General features: G+C 58.2%; 1 protein-coding gene across 1 annotated transcript in view; it reads left to right on the top strand.

The window, feature by feature from the left end:
- The first annotated feature begins 235 nt into the window (after positions 1 to 235).
- The window catches only part of TUBGCP3 (tubulin gamma complex associated protein 3), a 33305-nt gene continuing 12775 nt past the window's right edge, over positions 236 to 20765 (top strand). Inside the window, exons 1-14 of the mRNA XM_052650061.1 lie at positions 236 to 412; positions 5176 to 5283; positions 6986 to 7053; positions 8488 to 8565; positions 9727 to 9944; positions 11120 to 11292; positions 12011 to 12129; positions 12726 to 12851; positions 13695 to 13763; positions 14109 to 14241; positions 14734 to 14900; positions 18257 to 18367; positions 18690 to 18798; positions 19794 to 19983. Of these exons, the coding sequence (XP_052506021.1) occupies positions 337 to 412; positions 5176 to 5283; positions 6986 to 7053; positions 8488 to 8565; positions 9727 to 9944; positions 11120 to 11292; positions 12011 to 12129; positions 12726 to 12851; positions 13695 to 13763; positions 14109 to 14241; positions 14734 to 14900; positions 18257 to 18367; positions 18690 to 18798; positions 19794 to 19983 (1745 nt within the window). The 5' untranslated portion in view covers positions 236 to 336. The remainder of the gene's footprint in view (positions 413 to 5175; positions 5284 to 6985; positions 7054 to 8487; positions 8566 to 9726; positions 9945 to 11119; positions 11293 to 12010; positions 12130 to 12725; positions 12852 to 13694; positions 13764 to 14108; positions 14242 to 14733; positions 14901 to 18256; positions 18368 to 18689; positions 18799 to 19793; positions 19984 to 20765) is intronic.

Here is a 20765-nt window from a genome sequence, read left to right as displayed (position 1 = left end):
GCGAGCCCCGTGAAGGCGCTCCTGGGCGCCCAGCGCTCCCTGCAGGCTCAGGCCCTCCGCCGGGCGCGTTTGGGGGCGTCTGAGCACCGTGGGCGTGAGCGGCTGCCACGCCTGGGGCCGGAACTCTTCTGCCGTGGCCGCAGGGCTCGGGGGGAACTCGGAGGCCTGCGCCCCCGCGGCCGCGCGCGCCCGGAAGAAGCGGGGCATTGTGGGAGGGGCGCGCGTTTCGGCGGGTTCCGTTAAAATGGCGCCCTTCTTGCCGGCGCTGCCCGCGGGGCCTTAGCCGGTGGGGGAGCCGGGAGCCCGCGGGGCCGGCGCGGGCAGCCCCGGGCGAGGATGGCGACCCCGGACCAGAAGTCGCCCAACGTCCTGCTGCAGAGCCTGTGCTGCCGGATCCTGGGCAGGAGCGAAGGTAGCGGGGCTGCGAGGCGCCCCCGGGCCCTCGGGGTCGGGGCGGCCGGGGGAGGGGCCGGGCCGGCTGAGTCACGGCGGCCCCGGGCGAGGAGGCCTCGGGCGCGGAGCGGGCCCCGGGCGCGGAGCGGGCCCCGGGCGCGGAGCGGGCCCCGGGCGCGGAGCGGGCCCCGGGCGCGGAGCGGGCCCCGGGCGCGGAGGCCCCGGGGGGCGCGGGCGCGGAGCGGGCCCCGGGGGGCGCGGAGGCCCCGGGCGCGCGCGAGGAGCGGGCCCCGGGCGAGGCGCGGGCCCCGGGCGCGGGCGAGGCGCGGGGCGGGGCGGCCCTGCGAGGGCGCTCCGGGCGCTGGAGGCAGCGTTGTCGTCCCCTAGGCGCCACGGTGCGGGCAGGAGTCTGCAGGCTTTGCAGGGAGCCTTGGAGCTACCCAGAGGCGGCGGGGCGGCCCCTGTGCTCCCGCGCAGCCTGCCTGGCGAAAGATGGCTGTTTCGGTTCAGCCCGTGAAGTGACCCTGGCTCCACGCGGGCCTCGCTCCAGTGTCCGCTCGGTTCCTCTGAGAAGCCTGGGCTTCCCCCCGCTGCAGGCTCTGCGCGAGGTGCCGGTGGCGCAGAGCGGGAGACAGGGCCTCCTGCTTCCTGCTGACCGTGCAGGGGAGCCGGCAGAATCAGCGCGCTCACGGTGGGGAGCAGTGGCGTGTCTGCGGAAAAAGCGCGCGGGGCACGTGGCTGTGGAGGGAACGCAGACCCGAGTGCACACAGCGGGGTCCCCGGCACCCCGGGGCCAAGGTCTTGAGGCGGGTGGGGGCCTGGCTGTCTTCGTCGTTTGCCTCCAGCGCTTCCTGCGCTCCGAGTGGCCTTTCTGATTTGACATCCGGATCTTCCAGACCTGAGGATACCCGTAGACGCCAGGGAACTGAACTTGGTGGTCAGGACTCAGGCGTGTTTCACTGCGGTTTGCTTTAAAGCAGCGGGCCCTCAGTTGTCCTCGAGTGAAGCCACACGTTCCTGAGTTACCGTGGTCACAGCTGGACTCTCTGAAGACGTTCACGGTGCCCATGGTGTTTCTCAGAATACTTTTTTTTTTAACATCTGAGGATCCTGTCGATTGACTTAGCTTCACCTATTCTAGGAGGCTGAAAAACTTCTTTTCAGAAAGTTGTGCACCACCCTCATTTAGAATTTTGTCTAAATTAAGAGTAAATAGGCTCCTGTACACCTTAGACTTACAGAGTGATATATGTCAGTTACATTTCTACAAAATTGGAAAAAAAAGTAAATAACTTATGAGATCCTCTCATAATAAAATGTAAAATTCGCTAAAATGATGCTCTCTTTCCCCTGTTCTGGACAACTAGAATTGCCAAACAATTGTATTCACGTTTCCAAGTTATGCTTCTGTTCACTGAAGAATTTATGTCTTTAATAGCACCCCTTGCTCTGATTTCTTCTGCCGTCTGAGTAAAGAAGCAGTGCTAGTTGCTGCCTCTACAGTTTTTGAGATTTTAAAGGGGTCTCACTGGTGGCTGCTCTGCTCACTAACTGGAGCATTTGGTCAACTACTTCATTTTCTAGTGATGTTACAAACAACTGGCCTTATGCTTTTATGATTTACTGCTTTTCTAAGACTATGAAATTGAAGCTAAAGACACTTGGTACTTTTTATGTGAACTTCATATGAATTACTTTTTCATAAAGTATTTCTAAAGATTTGTAGTTGTACTCAACAGACCTTCAGAAACCAAGCCCTGAGCTCTAATGGTGCTTGATATTTTTATAAAGTTAGTGTAACCATTATTGCCCACCTTTTCCTACTTATAACACTTGTGGGTTTGCTGGAAACACCCAGTGCCAGCCAGTGACAGGGGAGGTCTCAGCACCCCTGAGCCTCCCCTGGAGAACATTTTACTTATTATGACATCTTTGGATAGTATTTCTGTCTTTGGAAACATTGTCCTTGACTTTACATCGCTTCACCTCTGCCAGAGGCAACATTCCTTTCCTTACTTTGTAGCCCTGTTTCTAGTTGGAGGTTAAGGAGAAGCGCAGGAGTTTCTGTTAGGTTGAGTGTTTCGCGCAAATGCTTAGGTGGGGCTACAGTCCCCTGCACAGTGCGGCCGGACGATGACCTGACCTGGAAGCCCTGTGTGAGGGTCGTGGGAGCCCCCGTGCGGGCAGGGATGGGTGTCTTGGTAGCTCATGGGCCGCAAGTGGTGTTGCTGTGATTTTTGAAGATGGTGAAGAGCTCTCGATGAAGTTCCAAATAAAGAATAGTCTTACTCTTGGGGAAATGAATGTGTATTAGATATCCATTAAAACTTGTCATGTATTATTAAAATGTTCACCAAGTGTTGATTAATGGGTATGTTACTTTTTAAAGGTTTAGGCTTCACTTGAAAATTGTACTTAATGGGCTCGTTATTTTAAAGGAATTAGTATTTAAATAGTCTTGGTTTACATTTCTAATACAGTATAGATAGATGTGACCCCATAAAGAAAAACTCCCAGGGGCCTCAGTCTTAGATGTGTAAAGGGGACTTAAGACCGGGAAGCTTGAGAACCACCAGCCTAGAGCAGTGTTTTGGTTTTGTTTTTGAGTGTTGCTTTTCAGCTGGCTGTGTGGTCAGAGTGGCCTGTGACCCCTGAGAAGCTGATGCACCGCTGCTGCTCTGGGGAGAGGAGCTGGTGGCCAGACAGTGGTGGAGGGGCGGCCTCCCCGTGTCCGCCGGTGGCCTTTCCACCGCGAACCCTCTCAGTGTGGCGCTGGCTCCGAGCAAGTCCGTGCACCCCGTCTGCTGAGACCGTGGTGTCTGGCACACAGGCATTCTGACCTGCATCTGGGCTGGGGATTGGTTTAAGAAAAAGCTGATGGATTTTCCAAGTATTTTATCATTAGCAGGAAAGACAGACTGGAAGTGTGGCTGGCGGACAGACGGAAACTGCAGCGTGGCTGCGGAGGTGGGAGGGACATGAGAGGCTCATGGACACGTGGCGAGGGTGTGGAGATGGGGGTGTGCTTCTGGCACCGAGGAGGCCTGGATTTGTGGTCGGAGAAAATTCAGACGCTTGTGAAACTCTTAGACTGGGGATTTTTGTCTGACGTCCCTGAGCATGCTGTTAATGGACTGTTGTTTGGAGAGCTCAGGATCCTGGCAGTCTAAAAATAATTTTTAACTAAAATAGTTGCCCAGCTCTCCTTTTAAATACGTGATTTCAGTGACCCTTTTAATGTTTATAAAATTAAAGTATTCTTGATCTAGCAAAATGTTTGCGTGTGGAGCAGCATGAGGAAGAAGATCCCCCTCGAGCCCCGTGAGCTCACGGGAGCACTCCGTGTTCCTCCCTTTGGCTCTTCCCTCCACGTGTCTCACTGTGTCAGTACCAGCGTCGTGCGTGCCGGTGTCCGAGGAAGACGCCGTGCGTGTGTGTGTGCGTGCATGTGTGTGTGTGTGCGTGCGCGCTGCTGTGGGGAGCGGGGCAGCGGTCTGGGAGCTGGGGGGAGGTCAAGGATCTCAGTGGGCCTGAGCGGGTCCTCGCTGGTGCTGTGAGCCGGACTCTGCTCAGACCGCCGTGCCTGGAGGGGCATTCGCTCCAGGGGCAGGAGGAGCAGGCGCCTGCTCCTCAGGATGCTGCGACGGGCCAGAGGCTGTGGCGTGGTCGCGGAGGGACAACATGCTGGGAGAAGCGGGGTCAGCAGGTTAGGGAGAGAGCAAATGAGCCAAGACGGCGGTGGCCAGGCCCTCTCGCCCCGCGTGTTGTAGATCCGTGCTCGTGTGACAGCCGGGATGCCTCACAGCACTGCGCGTGCCGCTGTACCCGCTTGGCCGCGGGCGGTCCGTCAGCGCGCCTGACGCGCCCTGGGGCTGCCTTACGGCCGCCCTGGTCAGCCGCAGAGAACGCAGCGAGCCTGCTGCGACGGCCGGCCGGGTGCCAGCCGGGGAGAGCAAGCCTGTCTGCAGTTCCCGCCGCTCCCAGCTTCCCCGCTCCCGCCTCCCCTCCCGGGTGCAACCGACAGTGAGACTCGGCCGACAGCAGGGTTTACTGATCCGCCTGGTTTCCTTTGCTCTCGTAGCTTTATGCCTTCAGTCTCCCTTTTCCTAAGTTTAGTGGGGCTTCTGAAGGGCGTGGCGACACGCGTCTGTGTTTAAGCCGTCCTCTTTATCTGGAATGGCACACATGGTCAAAAGTTACTGCCCCTGTTGGCAGCTTGTGGCCACTCCTGGTGTGTGTGTGTGTGTGTGTGTGTGCGTGCACACGTGAGTAAGCCCTGAGTACCGTGGTGTGTGTGAATGTATGTGTGCGTGTGTAAGCCCTGCTCCGCAGGTACCGTGGTGTGTGTGTGTGTGTGCACACACGTGTGAGTAAGCCCTGAGTACCGTGGTGTGTGTGAATGTGTGTGCGTGTGTAAGCCCTGCTCCGCAGGTACCGTTTGTGTGTGTGTGTGCGCGTGCACACACGTGTGAGTAAGCCCTGCTCCGCAGGTACCGTGGTGTGGCTGGGACTTTGCCTGCTCCTTAGGATCATCTGTCCAGTTGGGTTTCTGGCTCCGAGCGGCTTCCAGGCTTGGTGGCCCGCCGCCGCTGTCTTTCTTTGCCCAGAAAACACTCCTTTTAGTCCTTCATCCTGTTGCCTTGTGGCCCTTCGGTCCACTCAGGTAGGACCTGGGGCAGGTGGGAGGTACTGCCCAGCGCGCTGTCTTGAAGAAGCGGGAGCTTCAGGTGATCACCGCTGAGCCTGATTGGCCGTAACTTGCATTCTCTGTTTACCTTCCAGCCGATGTGGCCCAGCAGTTCCAGTATGCCGTGCGCGTCATTGGCAGCAACTTTGCCCCAACTGTTGAAAGAGATGAATTTCTAGTAGCTGAGAAAATCAAGAAGGAACGTATGTATTTTTCTTCAGCGTTATCTCGTGTTGCATTGTTAACCTTGTCAAAGCTTAAGAATGTGTGTGTGCACCCAGGTATGTACCTCTGTCTCTGTAGCTCTGTATGTACATGGTAACGTAGGGACGGCTCAGTTCTTTTACCAGAACATGGGAGGGGGTTGTTTTAAATACTGTTTCAACAGCACAACTTGGGATAAGAATGTGAGGAAGATGAGACTTGATATCACTTGCTGCCTCTCTTGTGATTCACGGTTTTAATCCTACGCGCCTTTTGAGCAGGTAACCTAGCATGTTATCTTGGCAGCTAAACAGCCGTGTGAGTTGAGTACTGCGTCTGTTGATTGTCGCCATCCAGAATTCCAGTGCTTTGCAACTTCCTGTTGAACGTTTTCTGAGATGGTACCGAAGCTCTCCTACACCTTGTCGCCTTAGAGAAGAAAGCTGTCCGTGTGTTAGCGCCTGGTTAGGAATGGGTCTCTGCCTGTGTGTTCTCGGAGAGGCTTTGAGCACCGGGACCCCCTGTGAGAGCCACTCCTGTCCTGGTCACAGGGTCATCCTCTCTGGTCGCCAGGCCCCCTTTCCTCATAGCTCCCGGGCCTTAGGAGCGGGTCCCCGCCGCCCGGGACGCAGCCTTGGCCAGTGCGTCCCCCCTGCGGGCCTGGCTGTTGCAGGCGGTAGCGATGCCTCCTAGGAGGAGGCTCCCACGGCACGGTCTCTACCCGCCCCGGCTGTTGCGTTATTAATTATAATAATATTGGCTGGCGTCTGCGTGGATGTCCTGTTTCAGAGCTGGGTGCTGTGGCAGCTGGGGGTGGGGTGAGGCCCTGGCGCGTGAGCGACTGGGCCTGGCGGGGGCCTGGTGGGCCGTGCAGGACTGAGGTGGTCAGTTCTTGGGGTGCTCTAGCGTGTGGGTGTACTGAGGTGGGGGTGGTAGGCCGTCTGTCCTGCTGTAAACCCGCACTTTCCCTTCTTGTCTGTGAAACGGAACCTGAGGCCTTTGTAGCGCCTTCTTGGTCTCTGATGCTTAGCGCATTTTGGATCACTAGTGAGGACCCCAGTACTGGGTGTGTTCACAGACCGTTTGTTTGCAGTGCACAGATCCAGGCCCCCGGTGGGCATGTTACACGCGCTGGGAGCAGCTGAAGATGGTCTGTCTTCAGAGTTAGAGGCCGGGCGGCCGTGCTGCCGAGGGGGTCCTGAGGGTCTGTTTGCAGGAAGGAGATTGTAGCCGTGTGCAGATGGCCACTCTGCGTGCTCTCTGCGGTTTGAAGCAAGGCTTGCTGTGTAGACACAGTGCTCTTCCTCTGCCGGTTGCCCGCTGGTGCCCGCAGCTGTCTGGGGCCCCTGCCCGAGTGCCTGACCCTGGCGCGGCCCTGGCCTTCTCTGTCAGCTGACCAGCCTGGCGGCACTCGGCCTCACCGGCTCTTCACTACTGTTTATAGATGGAAATGATGGGGTTTTCAGAGATTCTATTACTTCAGCTACTGTTCACGGGAATTCTTTGATTCCAGCCTAATTGTGTTCATGTTTTACAAATATCAGTGTTTTGATGACTTGATGAAATTCATGGAACGAAGTGACTGGTGGTTCTGACTCTTCAGCTCAGGAGTCCCTGCAGACGTCAGTTACCTGTGGCTGTGGGGATAGTGTCGTGGGAGCACGCTTTGTGTCACTAACACGCTCCTCTCCGGCCTTGCAGTGACCCGGCAGAGACGAGAGGCGGACGCGGCGCTGTTCTCAGAGCTCCACAGGAAGCTGCACTCGCAGGTACGCGTGGAGTCCGCGGGGCGGCCGCTCTGCACGGCTGCGCTCCGTCGCGTGGGGGTCCCGAGCGCGTCCGGCGCTGCCAGGCTCGGGCCCGCAGGCCCCTCTGCTCCGTCTCCTGTGCCCGCACGATGAGCGCGGCCTTGTTTGCAGACCGTTTTGGCTCCTTAGTGCGGTTGGGTTGACTTGGATTCATTGCTCTGAGTCTGTTTTTCCGTCTCTGATAATATACGTGAGGTTACGAAACAGGAACTTTTCTGTATGGCCATTTTTAGGCAGACAGTCTCAAACTGCTGCATCACTTGTTTTTCCTGAATTTTTCTCTATTTTTAAAAGCAGCTCCGTCTCAGGAGTCATATCCCAAGGTGCTCATAGGCCTTACCAAGACTGCAGCGTGAGAGACCTGGGTTCGATCCCTGGGTTGGGAGGATCCCCTGGAGAAGGGAGCAGCTCACCCACTCCAGTTTTCTGGCCTGGAGACTCCCACGGACTGTATAGTCCATGGGGTTGCAGAGAGTCAGACACGACTGAGCGCTTTCACCTTCAGGACCCTGAACAGGAGATTGGTCGGTGACAGCTGTTGTGGCTGCTCGCATTGGCCCTTCTGTGATCACACGTTGAGGCGGTTTGATTGGAACGGTTGCTTTCCACAGTTCAGTTTGGAACCCTGAATGCTTATTCTTGAAGTAGTCATGTTTTAAATAGTAGCCAGCTTCCTGGGGCTCAGGGCGTGGCTGAAGGAGGATGGGAGGTGTCAGGGAGCCGTGCGCCCGCACCTTCTTGTTGCTGAAACGTCTGGTTCTTGGAAACTGCAGCTGTGGTCGCTGTTCCGTCCTCTCTCCTGCCCATCAGGGCCTCTGATCAGCGTGTCCGTGGAAACGAACGGGATCTCTGTGACAACCGTGCACGAACCCTGGGGGGACTGCTGACTTCTGAATGTTTCAGGACCTGAGTTTCCCAGGACTGCCTGATGCCAAGACCCACATCTTAGACTTTAGAACTATTTTCTTTTTGTCTAATATTCTTTTGTCATGGCCTAAGTCAGGCTTACGTGGGGGAGGCATTCACACACTTCATGATGGCACTGTTCTGAGAATCACTGTGTTTGGGAAGCTGGCTATTGAGAGGGTTGTTTCAGGGACGACATGCCGTGCGTCGGGAATAGGGTAATCTGAAAGCTTGTGCGCTTCAGGCCTTGGGGTGAGCTTCCAGGGGTTGAAGGCTCCCAGGGGCTTGGGCTCTGAGCGCTCTCTCGCCTGCTGCTGGGGCACTGTGGCCGCGCCTGAAAGCGGGTGCGCTCGGGTGCCATGTCGCCACGTTGCCGCATGGGTTTTAAGATGCGCTTCCATTTTGGGAAATCAGGATAACTTAGGAGAGGGGACGGTGAAACTGCGGGGTAGCACAGAGTTTTTCTTCTAACGTTTTCTTTCTCAACAGGGAGTTTTGAAAAATAAATGGTCGATTCTCTACCTCTTGCTAAGCCTCAGTGAAGATCCGCGCAGGCAGCCTGGCAAGGTGAGGCTGTTTTCACATCGCGGCGCCGCCCCAAGGCACGGTGTTGTGTCGGGATAGCTACACCAAGTGCTGAGAGGAATGGGCTTCTGTACTCAAGAAAACAATATTAGAAAAGCAAAAAGCTTGCTTTCTGGGCGGCCATGAGGGTCGAGGGTTTTTCCCTTTACTTTTAAGGGCATTTTTAGTCATTGCGCTGTGTTCCCTTACGGTGTCTTTGAGAATCACATTACAACATTGCTTCAAACACCACCTCTGGTCAGCAGAGCAGAGCTGCCGCTGCTCAGGTTTTTGCTGTGCACAGTTGCTGTGAGCCCGGCTTCGTTGTTCTTTGAGTCAGAAGAGCTTTTAGGGTTTTCTTTTCAGATGGCACGATGAGCATTAATTACTGTTATATGCTGAAAAGCTCGTTGTCTGTGGGTTCAGGTTTTGACCCATGCAGTGTTTGAAGGTGCGATTGGGCAGCTGCCCGAGTCCCCGAGGGTCTGGTGTAATGAGGTGCCCCGCCCCAGAAGTCTGAGCGCTTAGGAGGCTGAGAGCGTGCGCGAAGGAGTCAGATTTGCCTTGAAAGCCAGTCTTGAGTAACCAGCCTTCTTTCCTTATACAACAACGCCAGACTTTTAAAGCTATTTGAGTAGTTATTTGACTTTTAGTTTGCTTAGCTTCTGAGTAGAGTGTTTAGTTATCAGACCGTGTGGGACTCTTGGGATTCAGAAAGCTTTCTAAAACTTTTATTGGCTCGAGCATACTTCAGAAGTCAGCTGATGTATCGTTTACTGAGCTCAGCACATGTTTGTGCTTCGCAGGTGCTGTGCTTGCCTGCTTTTTTGTAAGTGGAAGGTTTGTGGCAGCTGTGCCTGGTCGGGTGATGGTTGCCATTTCAAGCGGGAAGGCGTTTAAGGTGTGCGTGTTGCTCTAGAGGCCTGCTGCTCTGCCCGCTCAGCAGACGGGCAGCGTGCGCAGGGCCCGCAGGCGCGCTGGGAAGGCAGACGCTCGTGTGGCCTGCTCTGCCGTTTGCTTCCCGGAGCTGGTCTGGACTTTCTGAGGTCTGCCTGTGCCACTCCGGGCACAGAAACGCAGCTGAAGGGAGACGGAGTGTGAGCTGTCTGTCGGCTGGGGACGCATGTGATTCTGTAGCTGCATTCGCGATGCGCTTATTTTCAGGTCTCCAGCTATGCCACGCTGTTCGCTCAGGCGTTACCACGCGATGCCCACTCCACGCCCTACTACTACACCCGGCCTCAGACCCTGCCGCTGAACTACCAGGAGCGCAGCGCCCCGTCGGCCCAGAGCTCAGGCAGCCTGGGGAGCAGCGGCATCAGCAGCATCGGTGTGCACACCCTCAACGGCCCGACCCCGCCGCCCCCGTCCCTGCTGCCGGGGTAAGCTGGTGCTCGCGCGGGTCCCCCGCGGTGGAGGCGGGCGTGGCCTTGCTCTCAGCCCAGCATTCAGTCTTCAGAGCCTCGTGCGTGTCCGGGGTGTCTCGGCCCTGGGTCCGACGTGCTCTGGTGGGAGTCAGCTGTCTAAGCACACCCTCCGGTTGCTCCCGTCTGCGTTGACGGTTGGGTCGGCTGCCTCCTGACCTGGTAGCGCAGCTGCTGCGGCAGGGCCGGCTCGCAGGGAGGTGTGCGGTGCCTTGGTTGGTGGGAACTGGGAGTGGGCTGGCGCAGCCGCCTTCAGACGGTGTCCGCACGTGGGCGTGGCCCGGCGATGCTCCTGTCACTGGATCAGTCAGGTGAGAGCTTATTGGAGCTACTGGGAGACAGAACGCGTGTCCAGACACGGGGATTATAGACAGAGCCTAGGACTTTATAAAGACAGCACCATGTACCCCAAAATTTAATCTCAGACTCACATTCTGGCTGAAGGAGTCTGGCTGAAACACATTTTCTTATTTTCGCCTTTAATATAAGTAGTTGAAATAGTTATTGTCATGATATTGAAAAAGCGGTATAGAGAACTGTGAACTGAAGTGGTCGTTTAGACTTTCTCTTAAATTTGGAACTATACTCAAAACCATCGTTTGATCAGTGTCTCCCCTGCCGGGGGCAGGGTGGGGGGAGGGCTGTCTCGGGGTCCTTGTGGAACTCCCTGGTGGGCTGCCCGCGGGCGTCACTGAGCGCCGTCCTGACGGGGGTGGCCTCTCCCTACGGTTGATGTTGCTGTGTGTGACACTGGTTGCAGATCCCACTGTTTGCGTCAAGTGCTGTGAAGGCTGAGAGATAGACAGGGCAGGGGGCGGTGTCATCGGTTTTTACTCAGCAAACGTGGATGGGTTTCCAGGGTGAAATCAGCAGTGAACCCTAGAGTGCTCTGAGCTGGAAGTGTATGTGGGTGTTTGCAGGCAGAGCCGGGTCGGCCTGTGACAGAGCCGGGAGGGCTGTGCAGGAGGCGGGAGGAGCCCGGGGGCCGCAGTCGGGGAGGGACAGCCGCGCGGGGCTCGGGCTCACCCGGGCCAGTGGCTCAGTGTGGTGACTCAGGGAGCGTGTCTGCAGCGTCTCAGCGACCTCTGTGACTAGCCTGGCGTGCGGACCCAGCAGGCACCTCCTCTTTTCAGACAGTCTCACCTGGGCCCAGGGACGGGCGACTGTCTCCGGCAGCAGCTGGGTGCCCGTCTGGCATGGACATTGACTGCAAGCCAGCCTTCCTTACAAACCACTACCTCCAAAGGCGTCCCCAGCGCGACTTCCCGCAGCGTGACTCGGCCACGGAGAGACGGGGATGCAGGCGGTGAGTGAGGACGGGCTCCGGGTTTTCCGGGGTTTGCAGCCGACAGCGTCCCGCACGCCCCGTGGGGGTGCCTGTGTTGGCCTTGTCACCCAGCCCCGCCTGCGCTCACGACTGCCAGGCGTGGCCCTGGGTGTGCACCCTCCTCCTCCTCCTCCCGGCCGGCCTGTTTCTGTTTATCTGGTGTTTGTGGAGGGTCGCCCCGTGCTGGCGGCCGCCCCGGAGGGCCCCCGGCTGTGCTCGGACGGGGCCTCTCCCACTGGAACCTCGCCTCTCTGGGCCTTGCCTTCTTGTGATATTGGGTGACAGCTACGCTCTGAGCTGGCCTTTGTTCCAGGGTTTGTGGGGCTCGTAAGCCCTCTCCGGTGTGTTAACGCCTTTGCTCTGGTGGAGATGGAGCCCGGCTTGCACGCCTGCTGCGTAGTCGGTCGGGTTTCTGACGCCATATGAACCGGCTGTCCGCCCCTCTGGGATTGGTTTGTGCTGCGCCTGGATCATATGTTAAACTCCCGCAGATTGCTTTGTCTTTCAAAAAAGGACTTTTGGAAGACAAACCATATGATCTCCAGATGCTCTTCAGAAAATCCGTTTTTTTAAAAATATAACTTCATATTCTTTTCCATTTTAAACTTAGTTAGCTTTTAAATTTTGTTCTGGTTGCAAATATATTACCTAGAACGAATCATGTCGTGCAGTTCACCGTACGGAAACCGTGTTACAGGTGCTGTGGAGGTCACCGAGGCGGCCCTCGTCAGAGACATCCTGTACGTCTTCCAGGGCATAGACGGCAGGAACATCAAGATGAGTGGCGCTGACAACTGTTACAAAGTGGAGGGGAAGGTACAGTGCCCTGACCCGCTGCAGCCCTCACGAGTCAGGGTGACTGTCCCCAGGGCCAGGCGGGAGCCGCTGGTCTGGGAGGTGCTGCTCGTTGATGCGGGTGGTCTGCAGGCGAGGTCTTGGCCCCCGTACCGGCTCGTCCTCCGTGCTCACCTCCTCCCTCCTGTGGTGCCGGTGCCAGGCTTACCTGCCGGACCGCTGTCCTGGCACCCGTGCTCTGACGCAGGCCCCACGTGAGGCGCTCCTGCCCAGTTTCGCTCCCTCCGGAGCCTGCCTTTCTCACAGCTCTTCTTGCTGACGATCTGTCCGTCTGCGTCTCTTGGCTGAGGCTCAGGCAGCTGGCCTCACAGATGGCCCTTGCCACGCCGGGCCCTCCTGGGGGTGGTGGCCCTCCCGCCTGACGCATGTCTGCGCCAGGGCGCGGCCTGTGTCCCGGGCCTCACTGTCCCCATGTCAGGGTGGTGTGTTGGTGATCTTTAAGTTTCTCGTGTTGAAGCCTGAGAATCACAAACATAAAAGTGCAAGTGGTTGGAAAAAAGTAATAAAATTCCAGCGTTAAAAGCATTTTTTAAACTGTGGACGTGTTTGCTTTTTAGGCAAACCTGAACAGATCCTTGCGGGATACGGCTATGAGGCTGGCCGAGCTGGGGTGGCTGCACAACAAGATCAGAAAGTACACGGACCAGAGGAGCCTGGACCGCTCGCTTGGGCTTGTCGGCCAGGTGTGTGCTTCGGTAGCGAGACGCCTGGGGATGCGGGCGGCGCTCGCCTCAGGAAGCGCTTCATCTCCTTAGAACCTCATGTGAAAGTCATCCTGAGGCAGGTCCTTTTTACATGAAGCAGGTTTGATACGATGCACTTTGTCAGCCACGGTCCTCTCAAGAAAATAGAAAGCACAGTAAATATTGACACAGGTGATTGACCAGGAAACTTTTAACGTTTAACGAATATTTAGGAACGCTGACCTTTCCGAGTCACTTTACGTATTTTAATGACTTTCCTTTGACCTAAATTCTCTCAGTTAAACTTTGTTTAATTGAAGGATAATTGGTTTTCAGTGTCGTGTTTCAAGTGTATGTCAAAGTGATTCGGTTATGTGTATATATGTTAAGTTGCTTCTGTCGTGTCCGACTCAGCATGACCCCACGGACTGTAGCCCACCAGGCTCCTCTGTCCATGGGATTTTGCAGGCAAGAGTACTGGGGTGGGTTGCCATTCCCTCCTTCAGGGGATCTTCCTGACTTTGCTGTTCACCTGAAGCTAACATGGCATTGTACATCAACGGTACTTCCATGAACCAGAGTAAAAGGCATGTAGCTAAAAATACAGCGTCAGTGTGTGGAGGGAGGAAACGCCCTGCAGGTTATGAGCACGGCGCTGCGTCTCCGCTGTGCTCCTGCAAAGCCCGTGCTGAGACGGCCCCCGACACCGTTGAGTCCGTGTGTTGAGGTGGTTCACCTGCACGAGCTCCGTGGACAGAAGCAGGCGCGTCTGAGGGCCGTCCTGCACAGCTGGGCGGCGCCTGTCCTGAGCGCAGCGACCACGACCTGCCTCTTTTTCCACAGAGCTTCTGCGCGGCCTTGCACCAGGAGCTCAAGGAGTACTACCGGCTACTCTCCGTCCTGCACTCCCAGGTGAGCCCTTGTGTTTATTTCACCACGGTCTGAAATGCCACAGAAGTCCACTCTCCAGAATCCCTGCATTTCCTCCTACGTCACTTTTAAGGTGTGGTGGTCCTGGTGGAAGGGTTGGGCCCCTGTAGAGCTGTGGTGTGTCCTGGAGTCAGCTTGCGGCTTGCTTTCAGGGTCCTGTCGGCCTGAGGCAGACCTCCTGTATCTTGAAGGAGCTGTCCTCTCCCAGAGGCCCTCTGTCTTGTTTACGTGAGGATCACCCCTTCCCTGGGACTTGACGTGGGTTAAGACGTGGGTTAGGGCTCCTGGGTGGCTGTACTCAGCTGTTCTTTTGTTCCCGTTTTTCAGCTGCAGCTGGAGGACGATCAGGGTGTGAATTTGGGCTTCGAGAGCAGCTTGACGCTCCGGCGCCTCCTGGTGTGGACCTATGACCCCAAGATAAGACTGAAGACCCTGGCGGCCCTGGTGGACCACTGCCAAGGTCATTCTGCGCGGTTTCAAGGCAGCTCTAGGGAGGGTCACTGAGGCCTGACTCTGTGTCTGCCCTGTATGCATGGCAGCTGGAAGGGTGCTACCAAAGACAGGTGGATAGACTTGGACTTCCAGGGGGAGAGCCCGTGGGCCAGGGTTTACGCTCGTGGCGCTCAGGACCTCCCTGAGATGAAGTAGGCATGGGGGTGTGGTCCCCTGAGGCCTCTTGTGCTCCTGAGCCCCCGGGGTGATGGGGCTTATCGGAGCTGCCCTTACTCTGCGGCCTCCCCTCGGCCTCCCTCGGCCCCAGGTTTGGCTCAGCAGCCGTGTTGCACACCCCTGTGCGTGCGTCTGCCTGGGCCTCTCCCACCTTCAGCCTGGGCCTCGGCGCTCTGCGCAGCGCGCGTGCTCTCCTGGCCGGGGCCCCTTGCCTTTTCCTCCTCGCTTTGTCTCTGCGCCTTGGCCTCAGCGTTTGTGTTCACGGTGGCTTCTGTGTCCCCAGGAAGGAAGGGAGGCGAGCTGGCCTCGGCCGTCCACGCCTACACCAAGACAGGGGACCCGTCCATGCGGTCCCTGGTGCAGCACATCCTCAGCCTGGTGTCACACCCCGTCCTGAGCTTCCTGTACCGCTGGATCTACGACGGTGAGCTGGAGGACGCGCACCACGAGGTGAGGCGGCCTGCGGCGTCTTTTCAGAGCAGCGGGGCGCCGGGCGCGCCCCGGGGTGAGGCGGCCCGCGGCGTCTTCTCAGAGCAGCGGGGCGCCGGGCGCGCCCCGGGGTGAGACGGCCCGCGGCGTCTTCTCAGAGCAGCGGGGCGCCGGGCGCGCCCCGGGGTGAGGCGGCCCGTGGTATCTTAGAGCAGCGGGGCTCTGGGTGCACCCATGGGCTGGGCCTGCGGTGTCTCAAAGCAGCGAGGCGCAGGGCGCACCCGTGGGCCAGGCTTGCAGGCATCTCTTTGGAGCAGTGAGGCACCAGGCGCACCCATGGGCTGGGTGTGCGGTGTTTCAGAGCAGCGGGGTGCCGGGCGCACCCTGAGGTGAGGCAGACCTGCGGTGTTTCCTTGGAGCAGCAAGGTGCCAGGCACACCCACGGGCCAGGCTTGCAGGCATCTCCTTGGAGCAGCAGGGTGCTGGGCGCACCCATGGGCCAGCCTGTCCTCCCAACACCGGGTCGAGCAGAGCTGTGTGCGATGGTGGGAAATGGTTCTCCCCGTAACTCAGGAGCCTGGGCCGGGTCCCTGCTCCTCAGCACGCTGGCGGCAGCGCTGGGGCCTGGGTGTCCTCGTCCTGCTCTGTCCTGGAGGCGCCCATTGTGTGTTCTGATGCCGTCATGGTTACTGGTTAGCTGAGCCAGGCCATCTGTATGTGTATTTGTATTCTACACATTGAAACATGCTTAGTTCTGCTAGAAAGCAACGTATTTGTCTGAAAGTCACTGTTACAGTCATCCCGTGAAACTGCAGGCTTCTGACCAGAAGTAGAGAGGGCCCGCCGCTCGGCCTTGACGCTGTGCCATGTTAGTGAAGAAGGGGATCAAGTGGGAGTACAGTAAGCGGTTAAGAAACGTGCGGATTCTAGAATAAACGTGGCCGTGACCTTGGCAAAGCCCAGGGGTTGGCAGGTGGGCCTGGGCGGAGTGGCAGTGGGAGGTCCTGGCCCTTGTGGCTGGGTTCCTGGGTTCACCTCGGTTCTCGTGGGTGAAACTGCATGTGAATAATGGAAGTAGACAGGACCACACTGCCCTGTTCCCTGGTGTGAGCACACGCGGGGCCCCGTGCGTGTGCCCTGGGCACCCCGTCCCCTGGTGTGAGCCCCCATGCGTGTGCTCCGGGTGCCCCGTCCCTTGTGTGAGCGCACACGGGCCCCGTGCGTGTGCCCTGGGCGCCCGTCCCTGGTGTGAGCACACGTGGGGCCCCGTGCCTGTGCTCCGGGCGCCCCGTCCCCTGGTGTGAGCCCCCGTGCGTGTGTCCTGGGCTCCCTGTCCCTGGTGTGAGCGCATGCGGGCCCCGTGTGTGTGCTCTGGGGGCCCAGCAGCCCCCGTGGCGTGGCTCCGGCGTGGACTCGGTGCTCGACCCGGTGACTCTGTCTGAGCAGATCGTGCTCTTGTAGGTGCGCGTCTCCACCGCATTAATGAGGTGGCCGTGCCTTCCTGGGCCTCCATGTGTGTCTAGCAGCTTCTCTGAAGTCAGTTCTGGAGGGGGGCTGGCTTGGCGGTGGAGGGGCCTGCACCTGTAGCTTTGAGTTTGTCTCCTGCGCTGGGGGGCTGTCCCCCGCCCACCCTGCACCCCACTGGCTTATCCCTCCCTTCTGTGCGCCTCACATGACTCACCCTGAGCAGGACTGTTTTTCATCTAACGCTGGCCCCGGGCTCATCGTGTGGGCCTCCCAGGCAGCTCTCTTGAACACCGTGTTTCCCTGCTGTTGGGCACTTCCCTCTCCTGCTGCTGCTGCAGAGTGAGGCCCAGCGTCCCACCTTGGCTGCCTCTGGGTGGGACTGACCTACACCCTAGGGTCGAGTTTTCACTCCTTTTCCCTGAAAGAAAAAATCCCAGGTAACCTCTGAGCTTTGCTACTTCTGCAGCAGTATTAAAACTGCCTCTGGGTCCACTAGTTGGGCAAGACTAGAGCCCTGAAGGGACCTTCTGAAATAGGCATTTCTCCAGAGGAGACGCAGAGACGGTCCACAGGCACGTAAAGGGAGGCTCAGCATCACTAATGGTTAGAGACACGCAAACCGAGGCCGCAGGGAGGCATTACGGCACTTCACGCCTGTCAGGCTGGCCGTCAGGAAACGGCCGATGTTGGCGAGCGTGCAGGAAAGGGGTCTGTTGCTGGTGACGGGCACTGGCGCAGCCCCTGTGGAGACAGCACAGAGCTTTCTCAACAAACGCCGCCTCCTGGGCTTTCACCCAACGAACAGAAGCGCCCATTTGGAAAGAGGTGCGGGCTGGTGTTCGCAGCATCGTTACTGCCGGTTGCTAAAGTGTGGAAGCAGCTGAAGTGTCCCGTCAGCAGGTGCATGAGGAAAGAAGATGCGGTGTGTCCGCAGTGGAATACTACTCAGCCAGGGAAGAGTGAGGTTCTGCCATTTTCAGCAACACGGATGGACTTGGAGGGACATTATGCTGAGTGAAAGAAGACAGAGAAAGGCCAGCACTGTGTGAGTCAGCCCTTAGACGTGCGATCTGGAGATACGGCAGACTCATGAGCGTGACGGGAAGGGAGCTCACTTGGATGTAGAGAGTAAGATGGAGTTTACAAAATAAAAGCGCAAGTTTGTTAGGACTGTGACTGGAAAAGGAGAATGTCCTCGGTGCAGAAGCAAAGGAGCTGGAAGCAGCGGTGACTCAGTTTCCTCCTTCGCGTCCCGCGTCGTTACTGCCGTCAGCCATCAGGCTGGTCCCCGGGTTGGTGAGGCTGAGGAAGCGGACCGGGGAGCTTCCGAGCACGGTGGTTCTCAGGACAGAGCCGCCCCGAGAAGGTCACTCCGCGTGGGACAGCTGGGTGGGCCGGTGCTGGCCGTGCGCAGGTCGGGAGCTGGCCACGCCCGGCCTCTGAGCTGTGTGCCTCAGGCAAGGCACCTGTGCTCCAGACCCAGGCCCCTGCAGGGCTGGGGCAGACACCCTGGCGGCGGAGACGCAGTTGTTTGACACAGGAGGGCGGGAAAACTCTTGAGTCGGCTTGAGTTGAAAATGGAGCTGGGCTCGGAGGTCTGGGAAGAGTCCCTGTGGGTTAGCACTGCCCCCACCCACCCTCCAGGTGGAGAGCAGATGCTGTGATTGAAGGGCCACCTCGTGTCTTAGGGAAAAAGCTTGTCTCAGCACCCACCTTTTGTTACAAGAAATGGGGAATAAGTGATTGCGTTTAGAGAGAGCTGTCCAGGATGCCCTTTGAAACAAGTGTTACTGTAAACGGCAGCTCTCCTGCATCTGGAGGTCTAGGGTTGCTGGCTTTCTGCTGTGCAGTTAGTGCACACTTTGCCGGAAGCATCACTTTGTCGCGACTTACCGCCTCCTCACTTGCAGTTCTTCGTGGCGTCGGATCCGACCGTGAAGACGGACCGGCTGTGGCATGACAAGTACACGCTGCGCACGTCCATGATCCCGTCCTTCATGACGATGGACCAGTGCCGGAAGGTGGGCTCCTGCGGCTCGGGCATCAGTGTGTGCCTGCCTTCGCGGGGGACAAGGCCAGTCTGCGGTGAAACGCGCCTCGTGGCCTTTTAGGGTTTGCGTTCTTGAGGTGGAGTGTATGTTAGTTGACTGCATCAGCGTGTATTTGTATGTGTCTGTTAATAACAGTTTTTTCAGTTCCTGAAATTCCCCTGATACTATCTCCAGTGTTCCTGCTGGTTTTGAGTCAGTGGAAAAACCTGTGGCTTATGAATGTCTGTGGAGCTTGGATGTGCGATCGTTCTAATTCTGGGTGAAGGTGACTCCTGGGTGTCTCCCCCTTCAGGTCCTTCTGATAGGAAAGTCAATAAACTTCCTGCACCAGGTGTGCCACGACCAGACGCCCCCCGCGAAGGCGATCGCCGTGGCCAGGTCTGCGGAGCCCCTGCAGGACGGTACGTGGGCGACACTGGTGCCTCTCCTCACCTGCGCATGCGGCGTCGGGGTTTCCAGTAGAAACCCAGTGTTGAGATGTGGTTTTGGGTTACATGGGTGCAAACCTGCGTTAAGAAGCTGCTTGTGTGAATCAGCTCCGGGTGCTCCTCCTCCTCCATCTGAAGCTGGGGGCTCGGCCCCTCTGGGCCCCGTGTGCTGCTCCCATCTGCCCTGGATGCTGTCTGGCCTCCCTGGAGCCTGTGATGCCCTGATGTGGCTGCATGCTGGGGGCGCCTAGCCGTCATGCCTGTAACACGTGCCATCTCGGGCTTATCCTCAACACCATCACCCCTGACCCGCCCCATGCCCTCTGAACCACTGTTTCAGTGCGGCCTGGAGTTGGCTCCGTTGTGGAAGGGCTGTGACCTTTAAATCTGTGATGTGAGCAGTCCCCTCTGGGCTTCTCCAGGTGGGAACACAGGTGTCTGCTCCACGTCCAGCATTGGCAGTGTTGTGGGGTCCCAGCTGGGGATGCTGGTGGCCCCGGCGGCTCCTGTGGCCTGTCTTGGAGCCACGGGCAGGCGTGGGCTGACACGTGTGCGTGAGGAGCCACGGGCGGGCGTGGGCCAACGCGTGTGCGTGTGAGGAGCCACGGGGGGCGTGGGCCGACGCGTGTGCGTGTGAGGAGCCACGGGGGGCGTGGGCCGACGCGTGTGCGTGTGAGGAGCCACGGGCGGGCGTGGGCCGACGTGTGCGTGAGGAGCCACGGGGGGCGTGGGCCGACGTGTGTGCGTGTGAGGAGCCACGGGGGGCGTGGGCCGACACGTGTGCGTGAGGAGCCACGGGGGGCATGGGCCGACGCGTGTGCGTGTGAGGAGCCACGGGGGGCGTGGGCCGACGCGTGTGCGTGTGAGGAGCCACAGGGGGCATGGGCCGACGCGTGTGCCTGGGAGCCTCTCACTCCTCCGTGAAACGTGATTATGTGTTGTGTGCTCTCCTCTTTTGTTCTTCACAGCTGCAGATTTATTCACAGATTTGGAAAATGCGTTTCAGGGGAAAATTGATGCAGCTTATTTTGAGACCAGCAAGTACCTCCTGGACGTCCTGAACAGGAAGTACAGCCTGCTGGACCACATGCAGGCCGTGCGCCGGTACCTGCTGCTCGGCCAGGGGGACTTCATCCGGCACCTGATGGACCTGCTCAAGTGAGGCGGCGCCGGGCGCTCCCATGCGTGTGCGGGGGTTCAGCAAGGCCGGGGGCTGGCAGTTGTTGTTTAAAGAGCGAGCGGCATTAGAGGAAATTTGTTGACTTCGCGTAGAGCCTTGGGAAGATAAAGCCTTGTCACGTCAGTCCCTCTAGCTCTGTTTGCCTTGTTCGCGGAGGCTCGTGTGCCTGTGAATCCAGGCCCCGACGGATGTGTAAGGGGTGTGTGCCCTGCTCTGTTGGCTTAGCTTTGGGTGAAAGTTGTCTGTAGGGCAAATGGGAGCAAACGTGAGTGTGTGAGGGGAGCAGGTGGGAGGAGCAGGTGGGGGGGGTGGGCGGGGACACGGGCGTTTCTGAACCTTTAGGGCCACGTTACAGATCTCGTCCTCTGGGTGACTTACCTGTGTTTGCCTTCTGCTCGGTTTTAATAATTGGAGCATCTCATCCTTGGTATCAAACGAAAGCTTCATTTCTTCTCAAAAGTGCGTTTCCAGTTTCTAATTTAAAAGGAGGCGCCATCCCTGGCCAGCTTGCCTCGGCACGTGAGCGACGCTGGCGTTGTTGGTCTCCTCAGCCTCTCCTGCTGACATCCTGCGCCCTGAAGGCTGCAGGGCAGTTTCTGCGCACCGCTGGGGAGGGTGGGCTTGGCCAGAGAGCTGTTAGCGTGGTGTGTGGGGCCGCAGCTGCCGCTCGTCCTCAGGGTCTGCTGGCGGTGCGGCTCTGGGTGTCCCACGCCCCGTTGCTCTGGTTTAGCCGAGGCCTGTCCTCCACGGGGATCTGCAG

Source organism: Budorcas taxicolor, chromosome 12 (assembly GCF_023091745.1).
Source record: "Budorcas taxicolor isolate Tak-1 chromosome 12, Takin1.1, whole genome shotgun sequence".
NCBI lineage: Eukaryota > Metazoa > Chordata > Mammalia > Artiodactyla > Bovidae > Budorcas > Budorcas taxicolor.
This window is presented reverse-complemented; position numbering and strand designations above follow the sequence as displayed.